At 45.9% G+C, this 17,298-nt stretch overlaps 1 protein-coding gene across 7 annotated transcripts in view; it reads right to left on the minus strand.

Annotated features, from left to right (window-relative positions):
• Nucleotides 1-17,298, minus strand: part of LOC144770911 (uncharacterized) — a 234,749-nt gene that overhangs the window by 162,774 nt on the left and 54,677 nt on the right. For 6 of the 7 annotated variants that reach the window (XM_078655713.1, XM_078655715.1, XM_078655712.1 and 3 more), the window contains one exon: nt 312-428. The exons of the other annotated variant lie outside the window; for it this stretch is intronic. In XM_078655713.1, the coding sequence (XP_078511839.1) occupies nt 312-428 (117 nt within the window). The remainder of the gene's footprint in view (nt 1-311; nt 429-17,298) is intronic. 7 annotated transcript variants of the gene reach the window in all.

Here is a 17,298-nt window from a genome sequence, read left to right on the forward strand (position 1 = left end):
TATCTGCATTAGTGCATTCAAGCCAGACATGTTGACTTTGTCAATGCCTGTTCTATATACAGTTATTACTCTATAGAGTATCATTTAACCTTAAGAAATGTAAGTTTGAATGTTCAAAACTAAGGCATTGGGAGGCTCAGTGGCTTTGCTAAAGAAGCATGTGGTTTAACCAGATTGTGGCACACCGAAAGCATCTATCAGACTTGGCTTTTAAAAGACATGACTTTTGATGAAGCATACATGTAATAATAAGTCCTAACAGATGGTACTATAAAGACGCTCATTGTAATTCAACAGGTTAATTCAACAACCTAGTACGGTGTCCTGATCTGCACTAAGGTCGTCGAAGCGTGCACTATCCTGGGTGTAGGGATGACACTTCGAAGGCGGATCTTCTCCTATTATCCTTAAAGACAAGCCACTTTCACCTAGTAAATACAGAACAGAAAAGACATAAGTATCTTCACACTTGACTATCATTGGAATAGTCATTATCAGGAAAAAGCTAAATCGGTTGTATTCACGCAATATGCCCAGTTGCATGGGTTTTATTCTTGAAAGAGAGGCCTATGGCTGCTTCTTGGGGAGGGAGGGGGGAGGGGGAGGGGGAGGGGGAGGGGGGAGGAGGGGGGTTGGATGTGTGTTTTTGTTGGTTTTTTGGCCCCAGGCTCCCCTAACAATTCAAGGTGGATCAGGGTATCCCTACCCTGATCCCTATATAGTTTTTTCATCTATTTTGAGCTGATGTAACCATTTATCGCTTCATATTGTATTGTGTATCTTGTAGCGATGTTATTTTCCTTAAATACACATATATAAAAAAAGAGAAGGAACCAAGGCCATACACATGCTACTAATATGCTTTCACTTCCATGATTTGCATTGGCCATGAACGCCTCATAAATGTTTTTATACATAAAAGCTCCTATTGACTGGAAAGAAAGAGGCTCGACTACAGTAGGGGATTTATACGAAGGATCGGTATGACTTGCTAGAGGGGTACTTTTTATCACACGCTGCACTTACAACAGCTATTCTTCAGCACTGGAAAGAGGGCCTCATCGAACCACAAAAGTCACTGGGATGTCAGTACCTGGTAACGGCAGAAGGAACCTTCAAGGTGGTCACATGCCTATATAGACGACTTACGCAGGAGACGATGCTGCCGCTGACTATATGATGTCATAAAAGGGAGTAGGACGTGGGAACAGAGATCCTGGACAAAACCTGGGCCGATCTAGTGGAAAGGGCATGGAAAAGTAATAGAAACGCCAGTTTCCAGTTGGTGCATTTTTACATCTTGCATAGGGCCTACTTTACTCCAGTGAAAAGTTAAAAATACTTTAATACTGGCTCAGATAATTGCCCGCGCTGCCATAGGGAGGGAGATGATTTTCACCACATGTTTTTGGGGTGCTCACACTTAAACGTATATTGGCATGAGGTAGTGGCATTCCTTAACACAATCACTGACAGGGAATTGGAATTGGCTATATGACTGTGTATACTGCTTTGGTTTCCTCACACGGCCAAGAATAAAATCACTAGCAAGTTTATAGACATGGGTCTCCTACTGGCTAAACAGGAGATTACAATGCATTGGAAAGCACAAACGGGGCCCAGTATAGCTCGCTGGAAAAAAGAGTTTACTAAATGGGCAGACTGGGAAGGAATAGTCCGAATGCAGATGGCAAAGAGGGTGGAAGCAAGAAAGCACTAGATGTGGCAAAGGCGTGGGAAACATTGGTCGCGCTCCTCAAAATCCCTGACGACGATATTGATGAAGACCCCGGGACACCTGTGCCTACCATGGGAGATCAGGAAGTCTGCACCTAAGCTCGACTGCCCAAGGGGACACTGATAAAGGACAGTGCAATGCCTATATAGTGGCTGAACATAATCCTTAATTCCGATGCACTTGGTATATCAAGAAGGTACAATATAGCATCTGCATACCACACCTTGTTGGAAAGTACTAGACGTGGCATGCCTGAGGGGGCAGGGCGGGAGGGGGTAATGTTGGGGAGTTAGATTAGAGTTAATTTTTGACATTGACAAGCACAACTGTTATGAGCAAGCCATGAAATGTGAGATTATTATTTTTTTTTAATAGAATTTTTATTATTTTCAATTTTTTCATACCTTTCATCTCTTTACTACTAGTACGGCCATTAAGCAGATAGCTCAGTAGGCAGTGTACAAGGCATTCTACATCTCCCAACTATTACATACCCCAACTGTCCAAACCCCCCCCCTTCTACCCTTGCCCCCGTCAGTGTGCTCTTACTTATTCAGTCCCGTCAACAACTTCTGAATCATCCTATCTTGCTACCCATCCAACAAGAGAAAGGGAAAAAAAAAATACAAACAAGCAGGAAGTTCTATTGAGTAAATGTATGTTCAAGCCTCCGCATTAGCCCGTTAGTACCTCTAAGCCTGGAATGTGCCAAGGGGTCTCCTTTTCCTATTGCAGTTGTGTGCCCCGTATCACTCTGCACTCCTTATGAATTCGCCACATGTACTCTCTCCTCTTCATCATCCCTGTCAGGGGCCTGCAGTTTTGCTACCAACGCTCCCCATGCCCTCGCTGCCTCTAAAGCTTTCTCATTCGCAGTGCGCTTCGCTAGTTGTAAGCGAAGCGTCCCTTCACTTCCTACCCAATGTAGAAAACTGGCTAGCCATCTCAAAAAGTTAGGTCCCGCTTTCGACTTCCAGTGCATGGTAAGCTCCCTTTCAGCCATTATTAACCACAAATCGTAGAACTTACTCATAATCGTAGTGCTGGGAGTATTTGGGAACCAGAGCAATAAGCAAGTCCCCATCTCCGCCTCAATCGCGCGTCCGGTCACCTGATTTAGGCATACCACCACCTCTTCCCAGTAGGACCCCAGCCCCGCACAAGACCAGAACATATGACTGAAATCAGCTCCATCAGTATTACATCGTGGGCACGGTGAGTGGGAACCCCCGAAATACTGTAAGATTTTAACCGGCGTCAGGTAGGCCCTATGTAATGTAAAGAACTGCACTAATTGAAACCTGACATTACGCGTGCCTTTCCAAGTACGCCGCAGTAATTGCGGCAATGTCGTCTCCGGTATAGGTCTGCCAATATCCGCCTCCCATTTGCCTTTCAGAGCATCAAGGGGTGGTAACCGCTCGGTCGACAGTCGCCTGTAGAGGCACGTGATAGCCTTAAATGTACCGGCTGTCATGGTTACATATTGGCAGCCCAACGACGTCGGGGGCTCCGACAATCCCATCTTCCACCGTCGTTGAATCCCTGCTATCAAGGCAGCGTGCAGCAAATAGTCTCCCCGCGGTAACTCGAAAGTGCTCTGCAAGTCTTGGAATGATAACAGAGCCCGTCCCTATATAAGTCCCCCAACATGTGGACTACAAGCTCCTCCCAAACCGTTAACGCGGACCAGTCCCCTCCGTGTAGAAGGGCTGTGCACATGCCCAGAGAAATCTCAGTGAACCGTTATAAATTCAGCATTTTAATCATACAGTCATAAAATACATACATTGCATATACTCATCAGAGCACATTGCTAATCAATCACAAAGTGCTCAATCTATAATACATTAGAAAACAATTTTGACAAAACACGCATCATAGTGTCCAATGGAGAGAAAAGGAAAATGAACCGAAACGTGATAAAGAAAAAAGGATGTGCAAGAATTATTAATGTAACCACAAGTTATTTCATAAGTGAGGAGTAAAATAAATTGGCTTCAGAGCCCTGAGCCAATAGGGAGCGAGTGATTTCAAAATATTAATCAAAGTTCATGTGTAAGACGCTGATAATTAATATCCAACACAAGGGTGGCGTCAAACTGAAGTATGGAAAAGTAGCCGTCGACGTTTCGACCCCAAAGCTACAACTGTAGGCGTGGTTGAAACCTTACACCGGGGTCTTCTTCAGGACAAAAAGTGAAACCAAAGGTACACTATGTCTTCTATAAAGATAAATTAATTCGGATATTAGTACTCTAGTCATCAAATCATCTAGTCATTAATGTACAACATATACGTTATCATAATCCGGAATTTTACCATGATGGATGGGATATCTGATTACCACAAGCCGATAGAGAGAAGCTTCAGTGTAGTCAATCAAGTTGCTCCCGTGTCAATGGGTAATTCCAAAAGCGACAATCTCCTGGAAAGATCAAGTCTCAATAAGAGCCAATCCTTTCTAATATTTTTAGATTATCATTGTTGACATGGTCATAACACTTTGAAAAGGATATCTTTTAAAAAAGGTCTTTATAGAAAAACCTACAGGACACTACATAAACCAAAACTATACCACACGAGTACAACACACTCCATGTTACTTCAACCAAAAGTATACATATTTCAGGGAAGAAAGAATCTCAACCAGTAGAATACCGTCCGGTATCAACCCACGATCTCCAGTAATTAGTCGTGTGTTTATTATGAACTATCCACTGAGAACCACAGGTTTACCATCATCAACCATAGTACAAAAGGGAATACAAAAAGGAAATTCATACCTTAGTACTGCCAGATAATTCCTATAAAAGGTAAATACCGGGACTATGGGGACACCTCGGGACCTTTGAAAATAAAATAAAGCCATGCAAATGGGGGTCAAATGAACAGACCGCTAGTGTTGAGACACATTCTACGTTTACAAAAATCACGAGAGTCAGCATACCTAATCTCGCGAAGTTGTCCCATATATTGTTGTTTTTAACAAACCGTCACCTAGAGGCAAAGGTCGTAAAAGCCATTGATTAGTATACAGGCTATCTAGGTTTATGGCCACACTCGACATACTTGATCAAACCGCGCAACCAGTTTACCTACTTCGGATAAATCCCCTGCCGCGCTGGACAGTCAACTGACGCTACCAGGAACAATCACTGGAGTGACGCCGTGCGGAACGGCCGCTATAGATATAGAAGGACTGATTCCTTACGTTAGTGAATGAATGCTTCCGGGTCGAATTCCGGACTACCACTCAGTCAATGTCAACAGAAAGAGGACTCGCTCACCTCATCGCCAAAGTATGCATCCTTACCACTAAATATGAAGTGCAGTGTCCAACCCTATACCAAAAATCATATATGGTTCTTGTCATCGGACATATTTACAAAACAAGGATGGACAATTGGAAATTAGGTAGATATTCATCAATCGTGCAAGGATAAATATTACTTACTTATAAACCGAATTTTAACTAAACAGGTGCCTCATAACAAAACCTGATAAACAAGTAAAACAGCGGTCATCAAAGGATTCACATTGCTTTGAATAGATAAATAGATCCGCCACGCACTTATCACACAGGATAGTGAAGTGGCTCTCATAATTACAGTGGGATACCTTGTGGGTCTTATAAAAATCAGCCACGCACTTATCACACAGGATAGTGAAGTAGCTCTCATAATTACAGTGTGGTACCTTCTAGGTCTTATCATATGTGACACACCTCTCGGCACGAGGGTGTGAAGGTCAGTTATTCACAATTATAAGATGCTGGACCTCGTCTACAAGATAAAATAATGATATACAACAAGATACATTAGGTTAGCAGATACCAAGTATGACGCACCTCTCATCACAGGAGGGTGAAGGTCAAAGATCAACGTCCGAACCTAGCAGTTGGAAGATGCTGGAAGACGTCTACAGGATGAAATATTACACGGTGCCTTCAAATGACAGATGCCAAATACGACGCACCTCTCATCACAGGAGGGTGAAGGTCAAGCAAAACAGTGATCAGCGTCCGAACCTAGCCAATTGTGCATAGCTGCTGTCAGCCTCATTTAACCCATTGCGGATAGTATCCAGAACAGTCATCCATTTGGATTCCCTGAGTGTGAGGACATGTGCAATGTCACCACCCCTTGGGCCTAAAATTATTTTCTCCAGAACCAGCCATTCTAGGGTTTCAGGGGTATGGCCATGCCTGGTGCAGTGTTCCACCAAAGGAGCCCCCCGTACATTACACCTGATTCTACTGCCATGTTGTAAGATTCGAGCTTTTATTCTTTGTTGGGTTTGGCCAACGTTCACTAGATCACATGGACATTTAATTGCATAAATTACGTTTACTGTATTGCAATTGGTGTGTGACCTTAGTGTAAAGGAACGGCCTTTGTACAGGAATGCTTTTGTCTGAACCGCTGTTGAACATGCAGCACATGAACCACATTTGGTATGGCCTGTAATCGGAGGGAGATTCCACAGAGATTGTATTGTAGGTTTGGGAGGCATAGCTAAGAAAGATTGGACTACCTCATCCTTGATATTACGTGCCCTCTTGAAAGAATGTAAAGGGAGGGCCTTCTGTTCAATGTCATCCGCCACTAAACCCCACTGTTTGTTTATGACTTTTTTTATTTTATTGCTCCGGGTTGAAAACGTGGTCACACATATCAGGTGTTCCTGAGATACATCTTGTTTAGCTTCTGGGGTCAACAGTACCGCCCTTGGGTTGTACCATGCCCTCATACGAGCGCTTCACTAGACGTGTCGGGTACCCCCATTCTAAAAGGCGCTTCGTTAGTTCTTGTGATTCTGTCATATAATTCTCTGTGTCTGAGCAGTTGCGGCGAATACGTAGAAACTGGCCTACAGGTAAGTTATCTCTCAAGCCTCTGGGATGGTGACTACTATATTCCAATAGCGAATTACGATCTGATGATTTCCGAAAGAGTGTGGTCTGTAAAAGTTTAGTTTCTTTATCAACATAGATCGTAATATCTAGGAATGGAATTCTCTCACTACTCGATTCCATAGTGAATTGAATATCTGTGCTGTTGCCATTGAGCCACGTATGGAAGAGTGCCAGGGCCGGTTGTGTGCCATTCCAAATACATAGCACATCGTCTATATACCTGACCCATAGTTCCAACTGGTTATCAAATGGGTTGATGTCGTTGTAGATGAATTTCTTCTCAAAGTCATCCATAAATAACACTGCCAGATTAGGGGCAAAAGTAGCCCCCATTGCCACTCCTTTTGTTTGAAGGAAGAACTTGTTTTGAAACATAAAGACATTTTTCATCATTGCGAGTTCGAGTAACTCCAGGATGAAGTTGGTTGGTACCCGGACCGGAGCTGTTCTGGTGTCTAGAGCCCTCTCCATTACAGCAATTGGCTCTAATTGTGGAATGCTAGTATAAAGTGACACTATGTCACACGTTACTAGTCTCTGTGTACTAGGGTCAAACGGTCTAATAATAATAATAATAATAAGCTTTATTCGATTTTTTTTAAAAAAATCATGAAAGCATCGACAATACAGAAATGCAACCAAAAAAGAACCGTAAACATTACATTTCATATACACAGTAAAAAACCATCATTCAAGAATTATACAAAATTCAGTTACCAAAAAAAAAAAACTTAAGAGTTTGTCCTATGTAATGTGAGGGGAGCTCGGGTAAAAATCATGTAGATCCCAAATGCGGATTGTGCCTTGTCTTTCATTGGGGGTACAAACGCGTAAAAAAGGGGCAACATTGGTATTTTTAAATTTAATTAGTACCAGATCCCCAGCAATGCATTTGGGTAGTGTCCCTAACCATCCCACCCTCCTGACACTCAAGATACCCCCGTCTAGCCCCGGCGGCAACGGTCTATTCTTTTTTAGCCAATAGATGGCCTTATTTAGCAAATCCTGCTGGGATTCACGTGTTCCCTGGGTAAGGGCAGGAACCCCAGAGAGGACAGATACAAACGGGGCGGCCTCAGGGGGCAGGTTAATATGTGGCAATCTTGCCAAGGTGGATCTGGCCACTGTATGGGTTTTTGGTGCAGGTTTAACAAATACTTTGGGGCCTATTTGAGTAGGTGTACGTAATGGCTGTATTTGGGTGGTCCCTATGCCAGATTTAAACGTTTCGGGGGCGGTGGTAGGGTTAGGACAGACGCATGTGGCCATAATAGTAGCAGGAAGCGGGAGCTTTCTTATTACTAACTCAATATTGGTCAGCCTTTCCCCTAAATCATTCATTTTTGTGACCAAGGGAGAGATGGTAGCAACCAGCAGTTGCTCAATTTTGGCCAATAAAGTCGTGTTGAGAGACAAGAGAGGGACCTCTGGTTTGACCGCGGCCGGGTCCTCGATAAATGCTATTGGATTAGCAAGTGATGGTATACTTGTATTGTTCCCAAAGTTAGTTTCAATGTCATGCTTCCATCTATTGTAGGAACCCAGGGGAGCGGCATTTACTTGGTTATGAGCTTTGCCAGCGGGGCCATTTACTTTAAGACAAAAAAAATCCACAGCTGGGGAGGTTATAAGATCAGGGGCGTACTTAGTACCGCACAGGGCGTTGAGTTCCTCCCATATGGACATCGTGATGGTAATAGTTTAGAGGAATGCCATGAAAAATAACAAATAATGTTTAAAGCACGATACCTCCCTCTGTGATGGAACCAAGTGGGGTGGCCCGTCCCGGCCTCGGAGGGCCTCGGAGGGCCACAGAGGGCCCGCCCTTTGCCCGGGCTTAGCCCCGCGCTTCGTCCCGCGGGACGGAAACAGGGAGTGTATTTATTAGGCAGGTAGGCGGGGCCGGCAGGGGAAGAGTACCAGCTGTTGATGGTCAAAGGGAATGCTGGTACTCGCAGTCCCCGGCCGCCGCACCCGCCGAATCCCCGGACACAGAAAACAGGGGCAGACAGCAGCAAACAGCAAACAGTCCCCAGGTGGAAGAACGGCTCCTCAGGTCTCCCACAGGGTCAGAGTCCCGACCCACCTCGAGCCGCGAGTCGCACCCGCGGAGCGGGGGCGGCAAGAGGTAGTAGCAGCAGGCAGGAGGCGGGGCCGGCAGGGGAAAAGTACCAGCTGTTGATAATCAAAGGGAATGCTGGTACTCGCAGTCCTCGGCCGCCGCACCCGCCGAATCCCCGGACACAGAAAACAGGGGCAGACAGCAGCAAACAGCAAACAGTCCCCAGGTGGAAGAACGGCTCCTCAGGTCTCCCACAGGGTCAGAGTCCCGACCCACCTCGAGCCGCGAGTCGCACCCGCGTAGCGGGGGCGGCAAGAGGTAGTAGCAGCAGGCAGGAGGCGGGGCCGGCAGGGGAAGAGTACCAGCTGTTGATGGTCAAAGGGAATGCTGGTACTCGCAGTCCCCGGCCACCGCACCCGCCGAATCCCCGGACACAGAAAACAGGGGCAGACAGCAGCAAACAGCAAACAGTCCCCAGGTGGAAGAACGGCTCCTCAGGTCTCCCACAGGGTCAGAGTCCCGACCCACCTCGAGCCGCGAGTCGCACCCGCGGAGCTGGGGCGGCAAGAGGTAGTAGCAGCAGGCAGGAGGCGGGGCCGGCAGGGGAAGAGTACCAGCTGTTGATGGTCAAAGGGAATGCTGGTACTCGCAGTCCCCGGCCGCCGCACCCGCCGAATCCCCAGATACAGAAAACAGGGGCAGACAGCAGCAAACAGCAAACAGTCCCCAGGTGGAAGAACGGCTCCTCAGGTCTCCCACAGGGTCAGAGTCCCGACCCACCTCGAGCCGCGAGTCTCTGTGTACTAGGGTCAAACGGTCTATGGTCAATTAGGTTAATTACTTGAGTGGTGTCACGGAGATAGGCTCTGGTCTGGCTGGCCAGTGGTTTCAAGAAGAAATCAATATATTGACACAGTGGTTCCAACATTGAACCACACCCGGACACAATTGGGCGTCCGGGTGGGTTATGTAAACCTTTGTGTACTTTCGGTAGAGTGTAAATAGTTGCCAAACGAGGATGACTTTGATTGAGAAATTTAAACTCATGCTCAGAGAGGAAACCCTCATCCAAACCCTTCTGGGTTATTTGTAGGATAGTTACAGCCAACTCTCTCTCGGGATCATTACTGATTTTTTTGTAACTGATGCCATCTCCTAATTGCCTATAGATTTCTGCTCAATGGCAACAGCACAGATATTCAATTCACTATGGAATCGAGTAGTGAGAGAATTCCATTCCTAGATATTACGATCTATGTTGATAAAGAAACTAAACTTTTACAGACCACACTCTTTCGGAAATCATCAGATCGTAATTCGCTATTGGAATATAGTAGTCACCATCCCAGAGGCTTGAGAGATAACCTACCTGTAGGCCAGTTTCTACGTATTCACCGCAACTGCTCAGACAAAGAGAATTATATGACAGAATCACAAGAACTAATGAACCGCCTTTTAGAACGGGGGTACCCGACACGTCTAGGGAAGCGCGCTTGTAAGAGGGCATGGTACAACCCAAGGGCGGTACTGGTGACCCCAGAAGCTAAACAAGATGTATCTCAGGAACACCTGATATGTGTGACCACGTTTTCAACCCGGAGCAATGACATCAAAAAAGTCATAAACAAACACTGGGGTTTAGTGGCGGATGACATTGAACAGAAGGCCCTCCCTTTACATTCTTTCAAGACGGCACGTAATATCAAGGATGAGGTAGTCCAATCTTTATTAGCTATGCCTCCCAAACCGACAATACAATCTCTGTGGAATCTCCCTCCGATTACAGGCCATACCAAATGTGGTTCATGTGCTGCATGTTCAACAGCGGTTCAGACAAAAGCATTCCTGTACAAAGGCCATTCCTTTACACTAAGGTCACACACCAATTGCAATACAGTAAACGTAATTTATGCAATTAAATTTCCATGTGATCTAGTGTACGTTGGCCAAACCCAACAAAGAATAAAAGCTCGAATCTTACAACATGGCAATAGAATCAGGTGTAATGTACGGGGGGCTCCTTTGGTGGAACACTGCACCAGGCATGGCCACACCCCTGACACCCTAGAATGGCTGGTTCTGGAGAAAATAATTTTAGGCCCAAGGGGTGGTGACATTGTACATGTCCTCACACTCAGGGAATCCAAATGGATGACTGTTCTGGATACTATCCGCAATGGGTTAAATGAGGCTGACAGCAGCTATGCACAATTGGCTAGGTTCGGACGCTGATTACTGTTTTGCTTGACCTTCACCCTCCTGTGATGAGAGGTGCGTCGTATTTGGCATCTGTCATTTGAAGGCACCGTGTAATATTTCATCCTGTAGACGTCTTCCAGCATCTTCCAACTGCTAGGTTCGGACGTTGATCTTTGACCTTCACCCTCGTGTGATGAGAGGTGCGTCATACTTGGTATCTGCTAACCTAATGTATCTTGTTGTATATCATTATTTTATCTTGTAGACGAGGTCTAGCATCTTATAATTGTGAATAACTGACCTTCACTCCCTCGTGCCGAGAGGTGTGTCACATATGATAAGACCTAGAAGGTACCACACTGTAATTATGAGAGCTACTTCACTATCCTGTGTGATAAGTGCGTGGCTGATTTTTATGATAAGACCCACAAGGTATCCCACTGTAATTATGAGAGCCACTTCACTATCCTGTGTGATAAGTGCGTGGCGGATCTATTTATCTATTCAAAGCAATGTGAATCCTTTGATGACCGCTGTTTTACTTGTTTATCAGGTTTTGTTATGACGCACCTGTTTATTTAAAATTCGGTTTATAAGTAAGTAATATTTATCCTTGCACGATTGATGAATATCTACCTAATTTCCAATTGTCAATCCTTGTTTTGTAAATATGTCCGATGACAAGAACCATATATGATTTTTGGTATAGGGTTGGACACTGCACTTCATATTTAGTGGTAAGGATGCGTACTTTGGCGATGAGGTGAACGAGTCCTCTTTCTGTTGACATTGACTGAGTGGTAGTCCGGAATTCGACCTAGAAGCATTCATTCACTAACGTAAGGAATCAGTCCTTCTTCTATATCTATAGCGGCCGTTCGGCACGGCGTCACTCCAGTGATTGTTCCTGGTAGCGTCAGTTGACTGTCCAGCGCGGCAGGGGATTTATCCGAAGTAGGTAAACTGGTTGCGCGGTTTGATCAAGTATGTCGAGTGTGGCCATTAACCTAGATAGCCTGTATACTAATCAATGGCTTTTACGACCTTTGCCTCTAGGTGACGGTTTGTTGAAAACAACAATATATGGGACAACTTCGCGAGATTAGGTATGCTGACGCTCGTGATTTTTGTAAACGTAGAATGTGTCTCAACACTAGCGGTCTGTTCATTTGACCCCCATTTGCATTGCTTTATTTTATTTTCAAAGGTCCCGAGGTGTCCCCATAGTCCCGGTATTTACCTTTCATAGGAACTATCTGGCAGTACTAAGGTATGAACTTCCTTTTTGTATTCCCTTTTGTACAATGGTTGATGATGGTAAACTTGTGGCTCTCAGTGGATATTTCATAATAAACACACGACTAATTACTGGAGATCGTGGGTTGATACCGGCCGGTATTCTACTGGTTGAGATTCTTTCTTCCCTGAAATATGTATACTTTTGGTTGAAGTAACATGGAGTGTGTTGTACTCGTGTGGTATAGTTTTGGTTTATGTAGTGTCCTGTAGGTTTTTCTATAAAGACCTTTTTTAAAAGATATCCTTTTCAAAGTGTTATGACCATGTCAACAATGATAATCTAAAAATATTAGAAAGGATTGGCTCTTATTGAGACTTGATCTTTCCAGGAGATTGTCGCTTTTGGAATTACCCATTGACAAGGGAGCTACACTGAAGCTTCTCTCTATCGGCTTGTGGTAATCAGATATCTCATCCATCATGGTAAAATTCCGGATTATGATAACGTATATGTTGTACATTCATGACTAGAAGATTTGATGACTAGAGTACTAATATCCGATTTAATTTATCTTTATAGAAGACATAGTGTACCTTTGGTTTCACTTTTTGTCCTGAAGAAGACCCCGATGTAAGGTTTCAACCACGCCTACAGTTGTAGCTTTGGGGTCGAAACGTCGACGGCTACTTTTCCATACTTCAGTTTGACGCCACCCCTGTGTTGGATATTAATTATCAGCATCTTACACATGAACTTTGATTAATATTTTAAAATCACTCACTCCCTATTGGCTCAGGGCTCTGAAGCCAATTTATTTTACTCCTCACTTATGAAATAACTTGTGGTTACATTATTCTTGCACATCCTTTTTTCTTTATCACGTTTCGGTTCCTTTTCCTTTTCTCTCCATTGGACACTATGATGAGTGTTTTGTCAAAATTGTTTTCTAATGTATTATAGATTGAGCACTTTGTGATTGATTAGCAATGTGCTCTGATGAGTATATGCAATGTATGTATTTTATGACTGTATGATTAAAATGCTGAATTTATAACGGTTCACTGGGACCCCCTTTTTGTATACTATTGACACCCAGGTCCCTAGTGACTTATTTGGGTAACCCCCCTATATTTACCAGAGGAATCTCCGGGGCATATGGACAGGGGAACCCTGCTCGTTTCTGGCTCCTGTTCCTTCGTTTCTGCACGCTCCTCAAGAGTAAGCTGGTCAAGACAGATCTTCTGCTGAAGAACTATAAACGACAGCACGTGCCGGGGAATCACTCTAACCTGTGGTCCTTCCGGGCCCCTGAACTCCCGAGCCACCGCCTGCGTGAGCCACTGTAGTTGCGCCGCCAGATAGTACCATTCGAAATCGGGGACCGCCAGTCCCCCTTCCGCTCTCGGTCGCATCAGGGTGTTCAGTGCGACCCGCCTCCTACCTGAGCCCCAAATAAACTCTGTGGTCAAGACCCTGAGCTTCTGAAAGAAGGACGCCGGACTCCACACAGGTAGTGTACGAAAGAAGTAGAGCAAACGTGGCAGCGCCACCATTTTCAGCAGCGCTGCCCTCCCAGCCACCGACAGCGGAAGAGTTCACCAGAACTCCATACTGCTCCGAAGCCCCCTCATCGCCCTGCCCACATTACCCTCTAGGAGGTCGGGCTGAGTGTGGTAAATGCGGGCACCCAAGTAAGGCAAGCACTGAGGCTCCCAACGCAAATCCCCCACTGTGAGAGGCTCCCGACCCCCCGGAGCCAAAGGGAACAAACAGGTCTTACTCCAATTCACCCTTAACCCCAAGAGATCGCCGAACTCCCGAAGCAGGCCCCAGACACCCAGTAGAGAGTCATCCGCATCCTCTAAATACAGCAATAAATCATCCGCGTACAGGGAGATGTAATGGATCTCCCCTCGTAGCGATAGGCCTTCTTAGTATCGTCCCAATCTGGCATGCGCAGCCAACAGTTCAATTGTCAGTGCAAACAATAATGGCGATAAGGAGCAGCCCTGCCGGGTGCCTCTCCCAACCCGATAAGCCGTTGAGATGGTAGGCCCTGTACGAACCCTAGCCGTAGCAGAATCGTATAACAGTTGAGTCCACCTGACAAACCGATCCCCCAGACCAAATACCCGCAGTACTTGAAACAGATTCGGCCATTCTACACTGTCAAAGGCCTTCTCAATGTCAACCGATAATACCACCGCACCCGGCACTCTGTCGTGTTCATCCCTCATAACCCTAATCAATCGACGTATACACGTCGCTGTGTTCCTGGTGGGAATGAAACCTGCTTGATCCGGGTGTACCAGAGTGCACATGTGTTCCAGCAGACGCGTCGCAAGATTCCTACTCAGAATTTTGTAATCCACTGTGAGCATTGAAAGCGGCCGGTAAGCCGACCGAGAGCAGGGATCCCCACCTCGCTTCAACAGTGGCAATATAATCGCCTCCCTGGCGGTCGAGGGCAGCCTACCCACTTCCCAGGCCTCGCTGTACACTGAATGCAAGTGCGGTGCGAGGAGGTCCACATATGCCGCGTAAAACTCTACCGGGAGGCCATCCGCCCCCGGTGTCTTCCGCTTAGACATATGCTTGTTCGCTGTTCGGGTCTCACCCAATGATATTGCCTCTCCCACTATGTCCCCTTGTGCAGGGTCCAACCGTGGAAGCTGCGCTGCCGAGAGAAAGTCATTGACGCCGCCTGGCAGCCCATGCATCGTGCTTCGGTAGAGAGATGTGTAGTAAACCAGAAACTGCGCATTAATCTCCTTCTGTGAGTGTACCAGGTCCCCATCTACCGTGGTCAGTGATAAAATCGGAGTACCCCGGGGTGCTGGATTAGCCAGCCACGCCAACAGGGATCCCACCCTGTCTCTCTCTGCGTGGGCCTGCACGGAGTACTCCCTGTAATCAAAGCAGCGTAACCTTTCAACCTGAGCGGCCACTTTTTCACGCGCCGCAAGAACAGCTTCCTGCCCTCCTGTATTCGTGTGGCTATCCTTCTCAGCCTGACGCAGAAGAGCCTCCTCCCGACCTATGTCCCGCAGTAACGTTTTGCGAGCCCCCGCTGTGGACGAGGGACACACTCCGCGCACCACCTTTTAAAAGCATCTCATTCGTGGGCCCTACTCGATGCCGATCCAGAGTTCTCCGCGAAGTAATGCGCGACACCATCCCGGACCGCAGCACTAAAAAACGGGTCCTCCAGTGTCACAGGGTTCACGCGCCATGTGGGAACTGCCTGTCGCTGCCTGGACCATCGTACCCCTATCAAGCAAGGGTTGTGATCAGAGATTGTCTTCGCCAAATACTCACTATGACAAGTCAGCTCCTGAGCGCCTATGCCAAATTTATGAAGTGTTTTGCTAGCAAGACCAAAGCACTAAGGATACTGTTATGGAAGGGGTGCACTTATATGTGGAGCGATGTCCAGCAACATGCTTTTGATATGATTAGGAAGGACGCTTGGGAGGCAGGGATTCTTGCACCCTTTGATACACGCCTTACAATATTTCTGACCATTAACCCCTTCGGTGCTCATGAGGTACTGGGTTTTTCAGAACCGGTACTGAACAGGCAACCCAGCGGTGCCAGGGTACACCCAAACACCTCGGGTACTTTCCTGATTCAGACCACAGAAACTCAGTCTCTTCTAGGTGAAGTCAAGGATCGATTTTATTGGCTGCAACCAAGGTAACAAGAGTCCTAGAAGTACAACACACGGGATGTATGTTCTCAGGAGACTGCTCGAATTCACAAAACCAGGCTTCTCTTTTTATACAAAATATTCAGCTTCAGGCAAACATTCTTAAATTTACAGTATACTATTAACATTTTCGTTACAATGGGAAAAGCAGAGTCATGGTGACATGTCCATATTTCACTTCGTCCAGCCCAAAATAAATTACCCGGCAAGGTCTGGTATTTCCATCAGATATCAGTGGACCCCTAATAGAAACGGGCACCTCCCCATCATAAAGCAAGAGAGAGAAATGAGCAGGGAAAGATGTGAGCAAGATTCGGCAGGGTGTGTGTGCGATAAGAAGGTTTTATGGCTTGTTGAGCCTTGATGTTATCTTGTTCGGCCACTGGAGAGGAACTGACCTAACAGGTTTGGCCTGGGGCAATGGTTCCAACTTGCACAGGTCATAGGAAAGTCGATTAAGGTGTGCGTGTCCTTTGGGATTGAATTTAGCTGGATTAAAGCCTATGTAAAGGGCAACTTACAAAATGGCTGCCATACATAAAATGGAAGCCGGGGGTTCAGAACGATAATGGCGATTTCGAGGTGAAATCGTCACTCGAATATGCTTGTACATGGTGTACTCGTCATTCTCGGTCTTTTGATACTAAATTCGTCATGTTATGATGAAGTTTTATTCTCGAGTCTGAATTATTACATGAGTTCAGAATTTTCAGAACCACAAACCCTCCTTTTGCCCTTACATAGGCAACTAATCTATCCTTATGCTAATCTGAGTCCAGATCTATATTCCTAAAGTCATTGAGATGTTGCTGTAACATCATTCTAGTACTTAGTTCGTCTCTTGATACAGGCTTCCTTATACATGATGTGACACAGAGGCCCCATATTGCAGGAGCACACTGCACGCACAGACAGAACAGGAAAAGAATGGCTAAGACCATCCCAATGACCATCAGAATTTTCCATCCCCAGGCGGATATCAGTTCCCAAAACCATCCCATTAATTACCAATCTCCTTTATCCACATGAATAGATTCGGAAATCTTATGCAGTTTAGAGATGGCCTGGTACACTGTTGGAGCGTTATCTGGGATGAAAACACAGCAACTCGATTGGATCAATATACATACCCCACCACGGTCTGCAAGTATGACATCTAAAGCGACCCTGTTCTGAAGGGTCATAAGTCGATCCGACTGGAGCTCAGCAGTCAAGTTACTAAGGGCACCAGCAGTTTCAATCACGGTGGACTCAACTACCCTTGTCAATTGCCTTATGTTCCTGCTGTTAGCCATGGATCCCCAGAACGGCAGAAAACCCTTTGCAAAGTCCCCAAATTCTTGACCTGCAGTGTCTTCTTCACTCAAGACACCCCTTACTACCCTTGTCTTGTGGTAATCTGCCGCTGCTGTGTAGGTGGGAGGCAACAGGA

Source organism: Lissotriton helveticus, chromosome 7 (assembly GCF_964261635.1).
Source record: "Lissotriton helveticus chromosome 7, aLisHel1.1, whole genome shotgun sequence".
In the NCBI taxonomy this organism is placed as follows: Eukaryota; Metazoa; Chordata; class Amphibia; order Caudata; family Salamandridae; genus Lissotriton; species Lissotriton helveticus.